Source organism: Microplitis mediator, chromosome 7, assembly GCF_029852145.1.
Source record: "Microplitis mediator isolate UGA2020A chromosome 7, iyMicMedi2.1, whole genome shotgun sequence".
Lineage (NCBI taxonomy): Eukaryota > Metazoa > Arthropoda > Insecta > Hymenoptera > Braconidae > Microplitis > Microplitis mediator.
This window is the reverse complement of record NC_079975.1, coordinates 20,356,851-20,371,389: the sequence shown is the minus strand read 5'-3', so window position 1 is coordinate 20,371,389 and position 14,539 is coordinate 20,356,851. Positions and strand designations below refer to the sequence as shown.

At 30.2% G+C, this 14,539-nt stretch overlaps 2 protein-coding genes across 2 annotated transcripts; one reads left to right on the top strand and one right to left on the bottom strand.

The window, feature by feature from the left end:
* The first annotated feature begins 1,160 nt into the window (after window positions 1–1,160).
* On the top strand, window positions 1,161–13,966 carry LOC130671964 (cilia- and flagella-associated protein 43-like). Its single transcript, XM_057476117.1, has 17 exons — window positions 1,161–1,180; window positions 1,285–1,456; window positions 1,536–1,801; window positions 3,020–3,356; window positions 3,419–3,761; window positions 3,841–4,109; window positions 4,380–4,643; window positions 4,733–5,004; window positions 5,554–5,773; window positions 5,865–6,211; window positions 6,981–7,209; window positions 7,304–7,653; window positions 10,520–10,701; window positions 10,768–11,363; window positions 11,477–11,893; window positions 13,281–13,382; window positions 13,611–13,966. The coding sequence occupies exons 1-17, from the start codon at window positions 1,161–1,163 to the stop codon at window positions 13,932–13,934; spliced, it is 4,710 nt and encodes a 1,569-aa protein (XP_057332100.1). The 3' UTR covers window positions 13,935–13,966.
* Window positions 7,748–8,371, bottom strand: LOC130671648 (transcription initiation factor IIA subunit 2-like). The gene has a single exon (XM_057475687.1). It carries the CDS (start codon window positions 8,142–8,144, stop codon window positions 7,806–7,808), a length of 339 nt encoding a protein of 112 aa, XP_057331670.1. The 5' UTR covers window positions 8,145–8,371; the 3' UTR covers window positions 7,748–7,805.
* Window positions 13,967–14,539: the final 573 nt, after the last annotated feature.

Sequence of the window (14,539 nt, the reverse complement as noted above, 5' to 3'; positions counted from 1 at the left end):
AAAAAAATTCTCCAATAAGATTATAGTGTCAGAGCAAGTACATATATATTCTGTATACATCTCGTATATATTTTTATTATAATATTATTGTTGTATTCTTAATATTTCTTATATGTATTTCATGTTTTCTATCTATATTCGGAATATATTTAAAATGGCAAAAAACATATCAAAATAAATATATTCTGTTTGTATCTAGAATACATCAAGTATATATCTTAATTATATTATTTTATATTCCTTATATATTATTTTTGTATTCTTTATATTTCTTATATATATTCCAGAATATATTCTAAATATATACTTTTTTCATGGGGCTGTTTATTAAGAATAATAAAATTTCGGCGTGTTTTCGGCAAACTTCCGACCTTTTCCAGTATAATTATACGGCTTCAGCGAAATTTCGGCGAAATTTGGCCTTTCCGGTCAAATATTTTAACCCGAGTTGGAACTGTAATTTTTGTAGTTTGTTATTCGAAGCGCCAAAAAATAAGTGGAGTAATCAAAATGTTTTTTTAGAATTTTTTCGTCTCTCGAAATTGATCCATGACTTCTATTTTGACTCCATATACAATTTTTCAAAAATTTGTTACCTTATTTAATTCCTCATAAAAAATTTTACAGCAACAAAGTGATGGACACAAACCAAAAAATTTTTTTATTAATTTGTGTAAAAATGTAGTAAACAAATTTCAAAAAAATATTGAGCCAATACTCAAATTTAAAAAAATCAAGTGTTTAAAAATAATTAATAAATATAGAATGATAAAAATTAAACTTTCAAATATTTTGAATATTATCTCTGCCCTAAAAAATTTTACAGTTAAATATAATAACCTACTGATTGTAATTTCAGTAAAACAATACCAATACAAACGAACAATAAAAATACTACTCGTTGTTTAAGGCTCAAATTTTTTTTTAAATCACAATGCACATTGTCACATGTCATACGTACATATATCTATATACATATATATATTAAATATATATTATCATATGAAAACAGTAGTAACCATCTATAGCCGAACGGGTTCTCCTGACAATCGATAAAAAACTGTTTGCGTTTCCCGGCGACGGTATCCCGACGTCAACGCGACTATTCAACAGAATTAACAATTGAGTTTATTTTAAAATCAAGTTTTTGTTCTAGTAAAATGCCGGTTAACGATACAAAGTAAATAAACAATAGAATATTTAAATTAGTGCATGAAGGAATTAAAAAAAAAAAAACTAATTGCTAGTAACTAATAAGTGTTTATTTATTTTTATTTTAAACAGATGGGTCAAATTTGGCAATATAAGTAACATTATATTTTTGGGAAAAGATGTTATTGCACTATCATCTGGTTATCATATATTGTTCATAAATTTGAATACTAAATATGAAAAAATTGAAAAATTTGATAACAAAGAACGGGGTGATGGCATTTCTTGTTTATCTGGACATCCGGTAATTAAAAAAAAAAATTAGTTCGTTTTTGATGGGAAATTAGTGATAGATGGTAATTAATAGTACTGTTGTTAAATAGATGGTACCAATGTTTGCAACTGCTGAAAGATGTTCGAATCCGAAGATAACAATATTTACATACCCGTCGATTGAAAAAATATCAACGTGTTTATACAAAAAACACGGACAGAGGAACCATTGTCTTTCGATTATTTTCGCGGGTACTGACTATTTAATATCTTTGAATTCGTATTCGTGTTTTCAATTGATCGTCTGGCTGTGGAGAACTGGAGAAAATTTGAAAATTATTGACACGGATATTAATGATGTCCATCAACAAATTACGTGAGTCAAAATTTTTTTTTTCTGGGACACAAACTTCCCGCATGGAAAAGCTATATATTGTTAAAAATATATATGGTGAATATGCGATAAATATATGGCGGCGAAAATATATATATTTATGAATATATGTTTTTTACACATATTGGATTATATATTTTTAATAAGATATTTCTTGTTATAAAATGTTTTAAATTTCTCTATATATATTATCTCATACAATGCTCAATATATTTTTGTCATATATGGATGGTATATATGTAATTTATAGAGTATAATATGATAAAATTCATGTATATTTTGACTCATATAATTAGTGATATATTGTCTGTATATAATTGATCATACATGGAAGAACTCATATGTTCAAATCTATGGTTTGCGGTATATTGAAGTTATATTTTTCCATTATATTAAAAATTATATTTTTCTCGATATATTGAAAATTATAGTCTTTATATATATACATATATTTTTTGAGAAGCTGCCCGATAGCATAGAAATGAAAATTACAAACTAAAATGCATGGTGTTTATTATGGAACATACCATAGCACGAAAAATATGTATAGTGCCATATATTTTGCAATATACTGGAAAACTTATATAAAAAATATACATCATACTGTATATTAATAAATATACTACTTTCAATACAATATATCAATTATAATAAAATATACCAAGATATATATGCTAAACATACATAAAAAAAGATATTGATAAATATATAATTTATATATTGTAGCAATATATTTTCTTCCAATATATTATCATATACTAATACGGCAAAAATATGAATATCATTTTATATATTGTGCAATATATCACATTATAATATTTATATATTTTAAAGTATATTTGTTCACATATAAAGTTTTTTCATGCGGGTTTAAATTGACGGAAAATTTACCAAAAATCTTGTTTTTCAATTCTCGCTAAAATTTTCCCGTCCAATACCGAGTGAAAATTTTTGGCAATCCGACTTTTCAAATTGACATTAACGTGCAGACAAAATGGCCACCGGGTATTCAAATTCCCTCCTTTAACTTTCAATACAGGCAATAATAAAAAATATCATATGTGGGGGTATGTTACACGATAACAGAAATGTCGATGGCAGCCTTCACCTTCGGCTCCAGTCAACCTCACCCTCTCTTGAAACCGTATTTTCATCCCTTGCCTCCCAAAATAATAATTTTGAATTTCATTTAACTGGCAGATGCTCAACGACCTTACCACTATTATTTTCACAAATGGGTGACACGGGAATACTAAAAATATACGAGATGAATGTCTGTTCAAAGATGATATTGCTGACATCGTCAACAATCGATTCGACTTTGAATCCTTCTGAAAAAATAGCATCGTCCTCATGGACTTTCGAAGGTAATTTATTAATATCCGATTATTTGGGCAGTATATATTTTGTCCAAAGTGACGGCAAGCGTCGGTACCAAGTTGTTGAATCAAAATTAACCAAAAGACCTACATGGAAGCCTTTGATTGCCGATTTCCGCTGTGGAGTAGCAGTCGTCAATTCCCAGTCTAAGATCAGTGTAAGGAAATAATCAAATTAAGAGTTAGTAAACTCAAAAAAAAAACTAATAGTAACTAAAAGTTTTATAGAAAACCAGCAGAGCGCGCCAAGCAATCGAATCTATGGAACTTAATTTGGGATTTGGAAACGCAATCGCACCCTTTATATATGATACGCAATCCACAGCGTGATAGTCTTTTATTTCACACCGAAACCGGGGACATTTTTGAAATAAGTGTCGGAGATGATGATGTACCGCGAATGCAAATGGTCTGCCATCAAGGCTCCGGGTATTTATTTTTAATGGCCATCAATTCTAATGGACGAAATTGCGCTGCTCTTGACGGTTTTAATCGTCTCGTTATTATTGAAAGTGAAACTGGAAATTTAACCGCGACAATGAATCTAGACTCGCATGGAAAAGGTACCAAGTATTCAAAAAAAAAAAAATTGTTATTATTGTTATCACAATGTAAAAATTTGTTAATTATTTTGTACACAAGTTCTCGATGCGATTGCGCACCCGTTCTTACCATTAATTATTACAACAACTTTAAGAGGTTTGTGCAACATTATAAGCGTTATCGATCTACAGAAACCGGCCATCGTAAAAACGTTATATTTAATGAGAGCGCCGTTAGATAAAATTAAATTTTCATGGGATGCTAGAGTACTTGGTGTCGCTAATAAAAATAATGGGCAATTATTTTTTATTAATAATTTTGATACACTTGAGATACAAGTTTGGTCATCACTGAAAATTAAATATGAGGTACTCATAAATACTAATTATCACTCAAAATTATGTACAAATATTTTATTAAAGGCCAATTCTTCAAAAATAATATCAATTTTTTCTTTTATGTGAAATTTTTATTTTTTTATCTGCGCTAAAAAAATTTTGATGCTCTATTTTATTTATTTATTCACCTTCGACTTTTGTATAAAAATTTGAAAAAATTTCCAAAACAGAAATTTCGATATTTAATTTTTTAATTCAAATTTATGAATAATTGCAATAAATAATTGATATTTTTTTCAGATCGTAGACTTCCTAATTTATAAATATGACAATAAAAATTTAAAATTAATGATATTAATTAAAGAACACAGAGAAATAAACATCGGAAAAAATTTGGTCATTTATAATGTTACAAAAAATAATTCAAATTTTGAAACAGTTGAGAAAATTGCCGAAATAATTGAACTTCCGTTTCTATTGAAAAATATACATCACGGTCCGCGTATCAATGACATTATAACGAGCCCTTATTTAAGCAAACAAGTGGTTAATATTAAAATCGAGGTGGAAAATAAATTTATTTAATTATGATCCCAATTATTTTTTTTTGTCAAAGAAAAGTTTGCTTTTAGTGATTGATATTTTTCCGATAGGATAATTTAAAATCAATGAGACTGACGGACTGTGTCAACTCGTCACATCAATTGAGAGACGTTAATATTAACGCGGATTCATCAATTTTCTTGACATATGGATGCGATGGGATTTTAGTAATGCGTAACAAAGTGGATATTCATCAATTAATGGGCATGGTTTTGACGCACCATCGGCATGAGGGAGGTATTATATATGCGGCTGTATGTTTGTCCAGTAATATTATTATTTGTTTGGGAAAAAATGGGAACATTGTTGCTGTCAAAATTAGGTAATTATTATTAATATCAATTATTATTTTGAAAACGAAATTAACAGATGACATCAACAATCAATAGATAGTGAAGCCCGAAAACAGTGAAATGAGACACCATTTTTGTACAGGGAGTAAGTTGACCATAGACAACACGACAAATCAAAAATTTTCAGTAAAAAAATTTTTTTATACTCGTGGCCCATTTTACCTCAGGGCAAACTTTTTTCTGTTTTCGATAAAAATTTTTTTACCGCACAGAAAAAAATGAATTTCTGGGCGCAAGAAATTTTTCATGTCCTTAGAAAATTTTTGCTTTCAATTTAAAATTCAAAAAAATTTCCCGCGTCAAAAATTTTTTCTGTATAATTATTTTTTTTAAATGGCCGCGATGTCAAGATTAATAAATTTGTGTCTAATTTAAAAAATGGTGTCTCATTTTACCCCAGGCTTCACTAGAAATAAATTTTTTTTTTGTATATTTGTATAAATTTTTGAGTAAAATCAATTAAATTTTAATTTAAAAGAAAAAAAATGAGGGACAAAAAATATTTAATATAATTTCAGTCAAATGACAGCAGTAACTCAATTAGATGTAAGTGAGCGTGATATTAATTTCCCGAATTCAGTGAAAATCATTTCCGAAAGTACGAAATCTGAAGTAAGTGACGAAATAAATTTACCATGGCTCGAATGTCGGGAAATAGAGAAACTAAACAATGAGAAGGAAGCTTGTGTATCAAAGCGCACGGAACTGTTATCCGATATAAATAACATAAAATTGAACGTAATACTCGCCATTGTTATCTCAATCCCAATTTATGTAAAATAACAATATCGAAAACCTATTAACAGTAATCTTATAAATAATGTCTTAGCTCAAGAAACTGCTGGATGAAAATGAAAAAGTAAGTGAGGATAAAAAATTGGGCATTGAAATTTTCGATTTTAATACCGAAGCGCGTTATGAAAAAATCCGGCTGAATAAATTAGAGCAAGAGGAGCTAGAGAAGATTATTGAAGAAAAAGTGTCGTCGCAGCTTAAAGTGAGTGAGTGGCTCTGTAAAATGTGCTGGGATTCAATGCTCGTTCCAGCCTGCTCCTTGATTTCTTTAGATGGAAAAATTCAAGTTGATAATTTCGCGATACCCGCAGTTTCTTATCATGAAATTAAACGTCGAAATTGGAATAAATTTTTTATTGATATTACAACTTCTATGACGAGGTATTTTATTTTTATTGACACAGAAAAAAACAGGACATGGCTTTGTAGCAGCTACAGGAATTTCCCTGTAACTGCAGCAGGAAAGCTTCGTAGTATTCACAAAATCAGTCTTGGTGCAATCACAAGGCCTTGTCCTGTAACTGCAACAGAAAAGCCTCGTAGTATTCCCAAGATATCCGGTTGCAGCTACAGGAATATTCATGTAGCTGCAACAGAAAAACCCTGTAGTATTCACAAGATCAGTCCTGTTGCGGCCACATGGTCATGCCCTGCAGCTGCAACAGGAAAGTCTCGCAGAATATTCCCAATATATTCTGTTGCAGCTACAGGAATATTCATGTAGCTGCAACAGGAAAAGCCGTAGTATTTACAAGACGTCTCGATGCAGCCACAGGTATAGTCATGTAGCTGCAACAGGAAAACCCTGTAGTATTCACAAGATCAGTCCTGTTGCAGCCACATGGCCATGACCTGTAGCTGCAACACGAAAGTCTCGCAGTATGCCCAAGATATCTTGTTGCAGCTACAGGAATATTCATGCAGCTGCAACAGGAAAGACCGTAGTATTCACAAGATGTCTTGATGCAACACAGAAATAGTCCCGTAGCTGCAACAGAATTATTCCTGTGACTGCAACAGGACTGATCTTGTAGCTGTAAAAAATCAGGTCCTGTTGTAGCGACGATCTCATGCTACAAGACTTATTTCTGTTGCAGTAGTCGTTTTTTTTTCGTCTTAAAAATCAATTTTTTTTTAAATTTATTTTTAGAATCGATGATATGGAGTCACATAAATTAGTAAATATCAAGTATAATAAAGAAAATAATAATAATAATAATAATAATGAATTATTTTCAATGACTGGAACGACATCGCATCGTTGGATAAATTTGTCTAATGACTCAGAAAATAATTATAATCAAATTTATCGCAATGGAAGTTATGAAGAAGGAAAGCGAATAAATATTTTAATTAAAATACGTGAAGAAAAATTGAAGGTAATTTACATTTCCTTATATATATATATATACATACATATATGTACTTAATACTTTCCATAAAATCATACGAAATTAAAAAAAATTTTCGAAGCTGCACTTCAACGAGTTGTTCGACAAAATGGTCGATCTAAAGTCGCGAGAAATGAAAACGGCTATAGAGCGGATCTCGAGAATGGATCACTGTTGGTCTGAATTAAAAAAAATGTTTAATGTCGAGCACTCAAATGATTACACGTGGTTACACCTCGAATTACTTGATTGCGAGAAACCTTACACAGTCATCAAGGTTGAGGACAAGGAAGTTCATGAGTTAATAACTTATTATTCAGCGGACGTATCTCATGAAAGCTCAGATGATTTACTGCCGTCTGATGATCCTCAAGTGTCTTTATTTCGGGAAGCAGCTTTGCTAAATATGATGGACGGCGTTCTCGAAATTAGGTCTGTTTATCTATTAATTTTTTTTTTAGCTTCAAAAAAACCATCAAATGCATAAAAAAAATTCAATTATTTTAACATAGAAATTTTATTTTTTCTCGAAAAATTTACACTACCATTGAAATTTTTATTTTAACTCTCTATTGACCTAAACGTCACTTTTGCTTCGCATCATCACTTTCTATCCCTTTGCCATCACAAGCAACTATTTTAACTGCGTGAAAAGTTGAGTCTTCCGCAATTCCTCTGAACTCGACATCTTTCAATACAAGACTCCAAACATTGTCACAGAATCTGTAAGAAATCAATTTGCCGGCTTTCAATGAAATGTAAGCTCTGACCCGAGTTCCCAATGCCCGACTAATAGATTTATCGAATCTCAGCATAACTTTTGACGCCTGTTGACTTGTTATTTGACCTGATAATATCAATTCGTCTAAACTTTCTTGGAGAGCATTTCCTATCGTAGTTGCCCTGTACAGTTGATATGACATTTTTTTTTTTTGTTCAATTCAATAATTCGTTAAATTTCTAAGCGATTTATCTGTAAAAATGTAAATTTATCAATTTGTTAATTTCCCCGTATGAAAAAACAATATATGGTTAAAATATATAAAATCATATATGTTTGCAACAAAAAACTATATGATCTATTATCTTGTATATCATAAAAAAATCATGTAGAGATTTTCGCCGATTTAATATAAAGTTATATACAGTAGTAAATATATGTATTCCATATATGAAACTTATATGTTTTTTATATTAAGCTATATATACATTTACATTTACCTTATAATATATTGTATTGATATATTTCCTTTTATATTCAAAAAATATAAAATTTTTATATGAAATGAAGTATATGGTAGCATATAATTTATATTATATATGGCACCATATATTTTCTTTGTTATATTTAAGCATATATTTTATTCGGTGTATATATATGTATATGGGTATATATACTCGCATCAAATTGAAGAATTTTGAAAATTTAAACTGCAATTTAACACTGTAAAAAATCACCGGGGTAAGTCCAAACGGTGTAGGTGTTAAAATTATCGGTGTTAAATTTACCCCCGAAAGCGGTGTTAAAATAACGTCGCCACCGGTGTAAATATTCTGTAACGGTGTTAAAATAACGCCGCCGCCGGTGTAAATATTCTAGACCGGTGTTAAAATAACGTCGCCACCGGTGTAAATATTCTGTACCGGTGTTAAAATAACGCCGCCGCCGGTGTAAATATTCTAGACCGGTGTTAAAATAACGTCGCCACCGGTGTAAATATTCTGTACCGGTGTTAAAATAACGCCGCCGCCGGTGTAAATATTCTAGACCGGTGTTAAAATAACGCCGCCACCGGTGTAAATATTCTGTACCGGTGTTAAAATAACGCCGCCGCCGGTGTAGATATTCTTTACCGGTGTTAAAGTATTTTATTTTGTGAATATTTTTACTTACTCGATCACTATACTTGTTAATAAATCATATTTTTTATTAATTTTCATAAAGAACTGACATTTTTTGTGTTTTATAATCTTTGAAGTTAATACTCCAAGCGGACGCAATTTACCCCGCTTTTACACCGGTATCACTCCGCTTTTACACCGGTATCACTCTGCTTTTACACCGGTTCACCGCTTTTACACCGGTTTTACTCCGCTTTTACACCGGTTACCCCGCTTTAACACCGATATTTTTAACACCGGTGTATTACTCCTCCTACACTGGTGTAATTTCATTTTTACACCGGGCGGAGTTAAAACGAGTCCATTTTTAAAACCGCTCTTTTTACAGTGAAAAAGTATATTAAAATTTAGATCTAATTTAATTGGAGTTGGTCATACGAATAAAAAACTTTTTTTTTCCATACACAATATAAATATATGTTTTTAAATATGATCAGAATATATTTATTGTATATGATTGACATATATATTTGATATATGCTAAACATATATGGACTCGTATATGATGAATACTATATTTTTTAATATAAAAAAAAATATATCAGAAAATATAGTTCAATTGGCCACGTATATTTTCTGATATTTATCATATATTTTGACCATATGTGTTATTTTCATACGGGACCCTACAATTATTTTAATCAATAAGTCGAAAAATTTTTCAATAATTTTTAGTGTCATACTTACTAATTTTTTAAATTTTAATTATAATTGAAGTAGTGAGACACTGAAATATTTATTTGGATGGAATTTAAATACTGAAAAATTTGGGAAAAATTTATACGGAATGGACACTTTGGGAGGCTGAAGTAGACTGAGAATAAAAGAGAAGCAAAGAAATATTTTTGTTATTGTACAGATTTTTCTCGGGAATTTATGGGAAAACTGTTTAGAAAAAGTGGAGAATATCTTGCACATAATTTTTGGTCGGCTTTTTAGTACGGGTCAAGATAAAGGAAGAGAGTAGACGTGAAAAATCTGGACGCCATGTGTGAGAAAGAATTTTCGAAAGTAATGAAAGGAAAATATTTCGGGCTGATTAGTTCCGAGTATGAAATTACGGAAATATTCACGTTTTTTAATTATTGTGATGACAAAAAGTATTACGATAGTTTTTTTTTTTTTAATTAATTGCAGAAAAATAATTTTTTAGTGGGTCCATTCTGCCTCGCATGAATTTTTTTTCTAGACCAATAATGAAATAATTATTTGACTGAGAAAAAATCTAAAAAAATTTATACTAGGTCCATTTTACCCCTTCATCAATTATTAAAAAAAAAAAACTGAAAATTTAAATTTACCAGAATTGTTTGAGATTTTTAAACTTTTTTGAACTTTCAATTAATAGACAAAAAATGATTAATCAGTAATTAAATAAATAATTAACTTTTATTAGGTGGGAAGATGAAATAAAAAAAGATATAAAAAAACCTGAATGTTTATTATCAAAAAATCCTTCCGAATATTCAGAACAAGATTTGGTGATTTTGAAAAAATATGAAACGGATGTAGAAAATTTGAACAAAGAGAGACTGAAGTACAAAAAAATTTTACAAGACGAAATCACTCAGTTGCAAGGTTTTAAAATACATAATTTATGCAAAAAATTTTAAATAAATTACTAATTTTAATTTCAAAAAATAGATCTACTGAGAAAAAACGTCGATGCCTTTGACCGAAATCTAGAAAATTTTTTTCTGCAGCGCATAAAAATCGAATCCGCGGTTCTGCAGGAAAATCTAATGAAAGAGCGCGAGTTGCTGCGTCACCAATTGCGATTGCGGGGCATCAAAGAGTTAAGTGACCTGGAAAATGAACTCCAAGAAGCTTCTAAAGATTTGAAAAAACTGACCGACGATCTGACGCAGCTAGAATTTACACTCAATGAAACGAAACTGCGGTATGAAAATTTGGGTAAGCGGGAAAAATTACTCGAGTGCAAATTCCGAGGGGAGTTTCCCGATTTGAAGCAACCGATGGTCGAACATTTGTTGCGGCACTACAAGAAACGGCCTCGAAACGGCCAATTGCTTTGCACTTCGATAACATATTTGACGGAATTGTCAAAATGTATTTTGACTGGAGATCAATCCGAAATTTTACCGCGTAATTGTTTCGATTATTTTAAAGGCATTAACAGTCTCGATATTATGCCGACTAATTTGCCCAGTCAAATTGATAGCAACCATTGGTTTATACTTTGCAAATTGCGGAGGACTAAAGTAGAAATTGAAATTAGGGTGAGTTCATTTTTTATATTTATTTTAAAATCTGAATAAGGAGGCGCGCGTTTGCGGTGACTAATTTTGAAACCTAATTTGGTGGAAAAAAAAATACTATTTTAATTTTAAAGCTCAAAAGTTGCGCAGTCGAACTGGCAGAAGCCGAACAAACGCTGAGTAACCACCAGAAAATAATGGCGGGAACACAAAACCGCGTGCAGATGTTGAGAGATATGATGGAGAGTGTGAGGAAAAAAAATGAAGACGTTATGAGGGACATGGAGGTACAATTGGTCCTGCGAATGGGACAAATAGAGACCAATTTATGTGGGCATCCGAGGGAATTTAAAAACACGGTGCTCGTTTCATTTGATGAGGTACTTAAAGTTAATGCGGCGATCGTTGAGGCTGGTCGAAAAAAAATAGCAGCCATGAACCAAACTATTATTTTTCGTAAAACTATTAATTGGAGGGAGTGGTGTCACAGTTGCTTGAAGATGACGCATCGTGAGATGGAGGAAGAGCTTAAAGTCCTTCAGGATGTTAAGGTTTATTAGTTCTGTTTTTTTTTTCTTTAAATAAATTAGAAGTTTTTAATTTTTTAGTTTCATTGGAAATGAAAAACTTGAGATGCTTTTAAAAAATTTTGAAACTGGGTTCAAAATAAATATAAATTACATATTAGAAAAAGTGATATAAGAAAAAAATATGAAATTTTTTAGAATTTTTGAAATCTCATTATTTCCGCACACAAATTATTTTTGAAAAATTAACAAAGATAAAATAATAAAAATTTCATGCGTGGCCTATTTTATCCCTTCTTCCGAAAAATAATTTTTCAAAATTTCAAAATGTTTTTTTGGTTTCACATAAATAAAATTCAAATTTAAAAAACATTCGAAATTTCTTCTTACCTCAACTAACCCCCAAAAAAATTCAAATAAAATTTTCTAAATTTAATCGATTATTAAATTGAGTTTATAATTAGGAGAAGGGGGGGGGGGGCAAAACGGGATAGGCCAGCAAAATGGGATACCCTCAAAATTTCGTCAAAATTTTTTTTTCTCGAAAAACTTTCGAAAATGGTCAAAAATGACATCTAGTATCATTTTACACTATTAAAAGCTAAAAAAAAAAACATTTTTATATTTTTTGCGAAAAGTATAAATGAAAAAAATGTACAAATTTTATTGTACTACAAATTTATTTTCATGAAGTATCACAAATTAAGAAATTTATTTCTTTAATTAGCTCAATAACAATAACAACAATAATACTAATAAAAACTCTAAAACTGTAACATTGGTAATCATCATAATTTTAACTGTTATATTGTAACTTTCATAATTTTGTAATATTTTATAACTTTAGTGCTATAATATCACATTATTAACAGTTATGTTAATTTTCTAATATTCATTTTTGTGTCCACCATTTAAATATAGTGGAAACCTAAACATGCAAACATGCAAATAACCTTCTCAATAAGACAATTTATAGATAAATTGAGAAAAATATAGATAGCCCGAACTGGGAATCGAACCCAGACCAATTCGGTATCGCGCTGAGTGCTCTACCAGTTGAGCACATTCTTTAAAAATATGTTGAGAGTAAATTTTATTACTTACATCAATTTAGAAAGACATTATTACATCAATTTTATTCACTTGAAAAAAAAAAAAAAAAAATTTACTTTTTTTTTGGGGTATCCCATTTTGCCCGCAGAAAATAAAAATTTTTTTTCTGATGGCAGTCTAAAATTCGTTATATTTATTTCAAATAGAATCAAAATGAAGCCAATTTACGATATTTATGTCCCTAAAAACTAAATTTTTCGTCAAGTACCCCGTTTTGCCCCCCCCCTTCCCCTACATAAAAAAAATACATAAAGATAAAATAAAAAATGACAATAGGATAAAAAAATACATATTACAGGTCACGAAAGAAATACAAAAGTATCTGATGGGTAATTTGCATATTCTTGGGTCAGAGAAGGACATGGATACTTGGGAGAGAAGCGTCACGTCTACCAAGAAGGTAAACTAGAATGAACAAAGTATTTATAGATGACACTCACACGCACACCCACACACACACAAACACACACATATATTTATATTTTTATTTCCTCCATATTTAAAATATTTTATACTCCGACATATTTTTACTTTGTCCATTTATATAAAAGCAAGAAATCGGCAATCGCGAGTTGTCTCGGTCTCAAGGACAATACAAATTTATATACGTATTTAAAACTTGTTTCAGCATTTCACCAGAATAATATCGGATGAAAAAACAAAGCTGATCGAAATTTCGCGCAAACTAAACGACTGGCAGAAGCTTAACGATTCTGTCACCGATCAGATCGACAAATTAAAATCAACCGGTTGTAAACTAGCAATCAGCTGCAACGAAGAGACCCGAGTCAAAGACACAAAGTATCGACGGGTCAGATTGAAAGCGATTATGAAAAAAAACCGCTTGGTTTCGAAAATAAAAAATAATTATGATGAATTATTGATACTGAGATCTCAACTAGAATTACTTCGATTAAAGACTTATCCAACATTAAAGTTGAGGAAAAAGTAGTTACTAGTTGTTTACAATCTATTAGTGATAAACAAGGAAAAGTTTATGTTATTATATAATTAAATAAAATATTTATGACGATTAATGCATTGATATATAGGTTATCGTTTTACTTATTTATATTTATTCAAATTTAAACAACGGATTTTCCTCTTATTATTCTTATACTTAAGTTTCGAGAAATCATCGGTACAATTTTTACGTTAATTTTTTTTTTTTTTTTTTTATTTACTTCAATATTTTCCCGAGCAAAATAAATTATATTTGCCTATATATGGTGTACTTATAAAAATTAATCATATATGGAAAGGAAAACATATGTGGATCGTATATGCTCCGTATGTGACTAAATACATTTTTATATGGTTCATTATGTCCATATGCGAATCCACTGTACTCCTTATATGTCCATATACTCCATATATATCCATATAATTCATATAATCATCATATATGACTTTATATGGTACATATATGTCCATATGCGAATTTACTGTACTCCATATATGACCATATACTTCATTATGCCCATATACTCCATATATTTCCATATGATCCATATATGTCCAAATACGTCATATATACCCATATATTCCATGGAAAGG

Excerpts from the sequence above, each read along its gene's own strand:
- LOC130671964 (XM_057476117.1), top strand. The coding sequence starts at position 1,161 with ATGCCGGTTAACGATACAAA. Across the intron at positions 7,210-7,303 it reads TACGTGAAGAAAAATTGAAG|CTGCACTTCAACGAGTTGTT; the intron begins GTAATTTACATT and ends AAATTTTCGAAG. Across the intron at positions 10,702-10,767 it reads CGAAATCACTCAGTTGCAAG|ATCTACTGAGAAAAAACGTC; the intron begins GTTTTAAAATAC and ends TTCAAAAAATAG.
- LOC130671648 (XM_057475687.1), bottom strand. The coding sequence starts at position 8,144 with ATGTCATATCAACTGTACAGGGCAACTACGATAGGAAATGCTCTCCAA.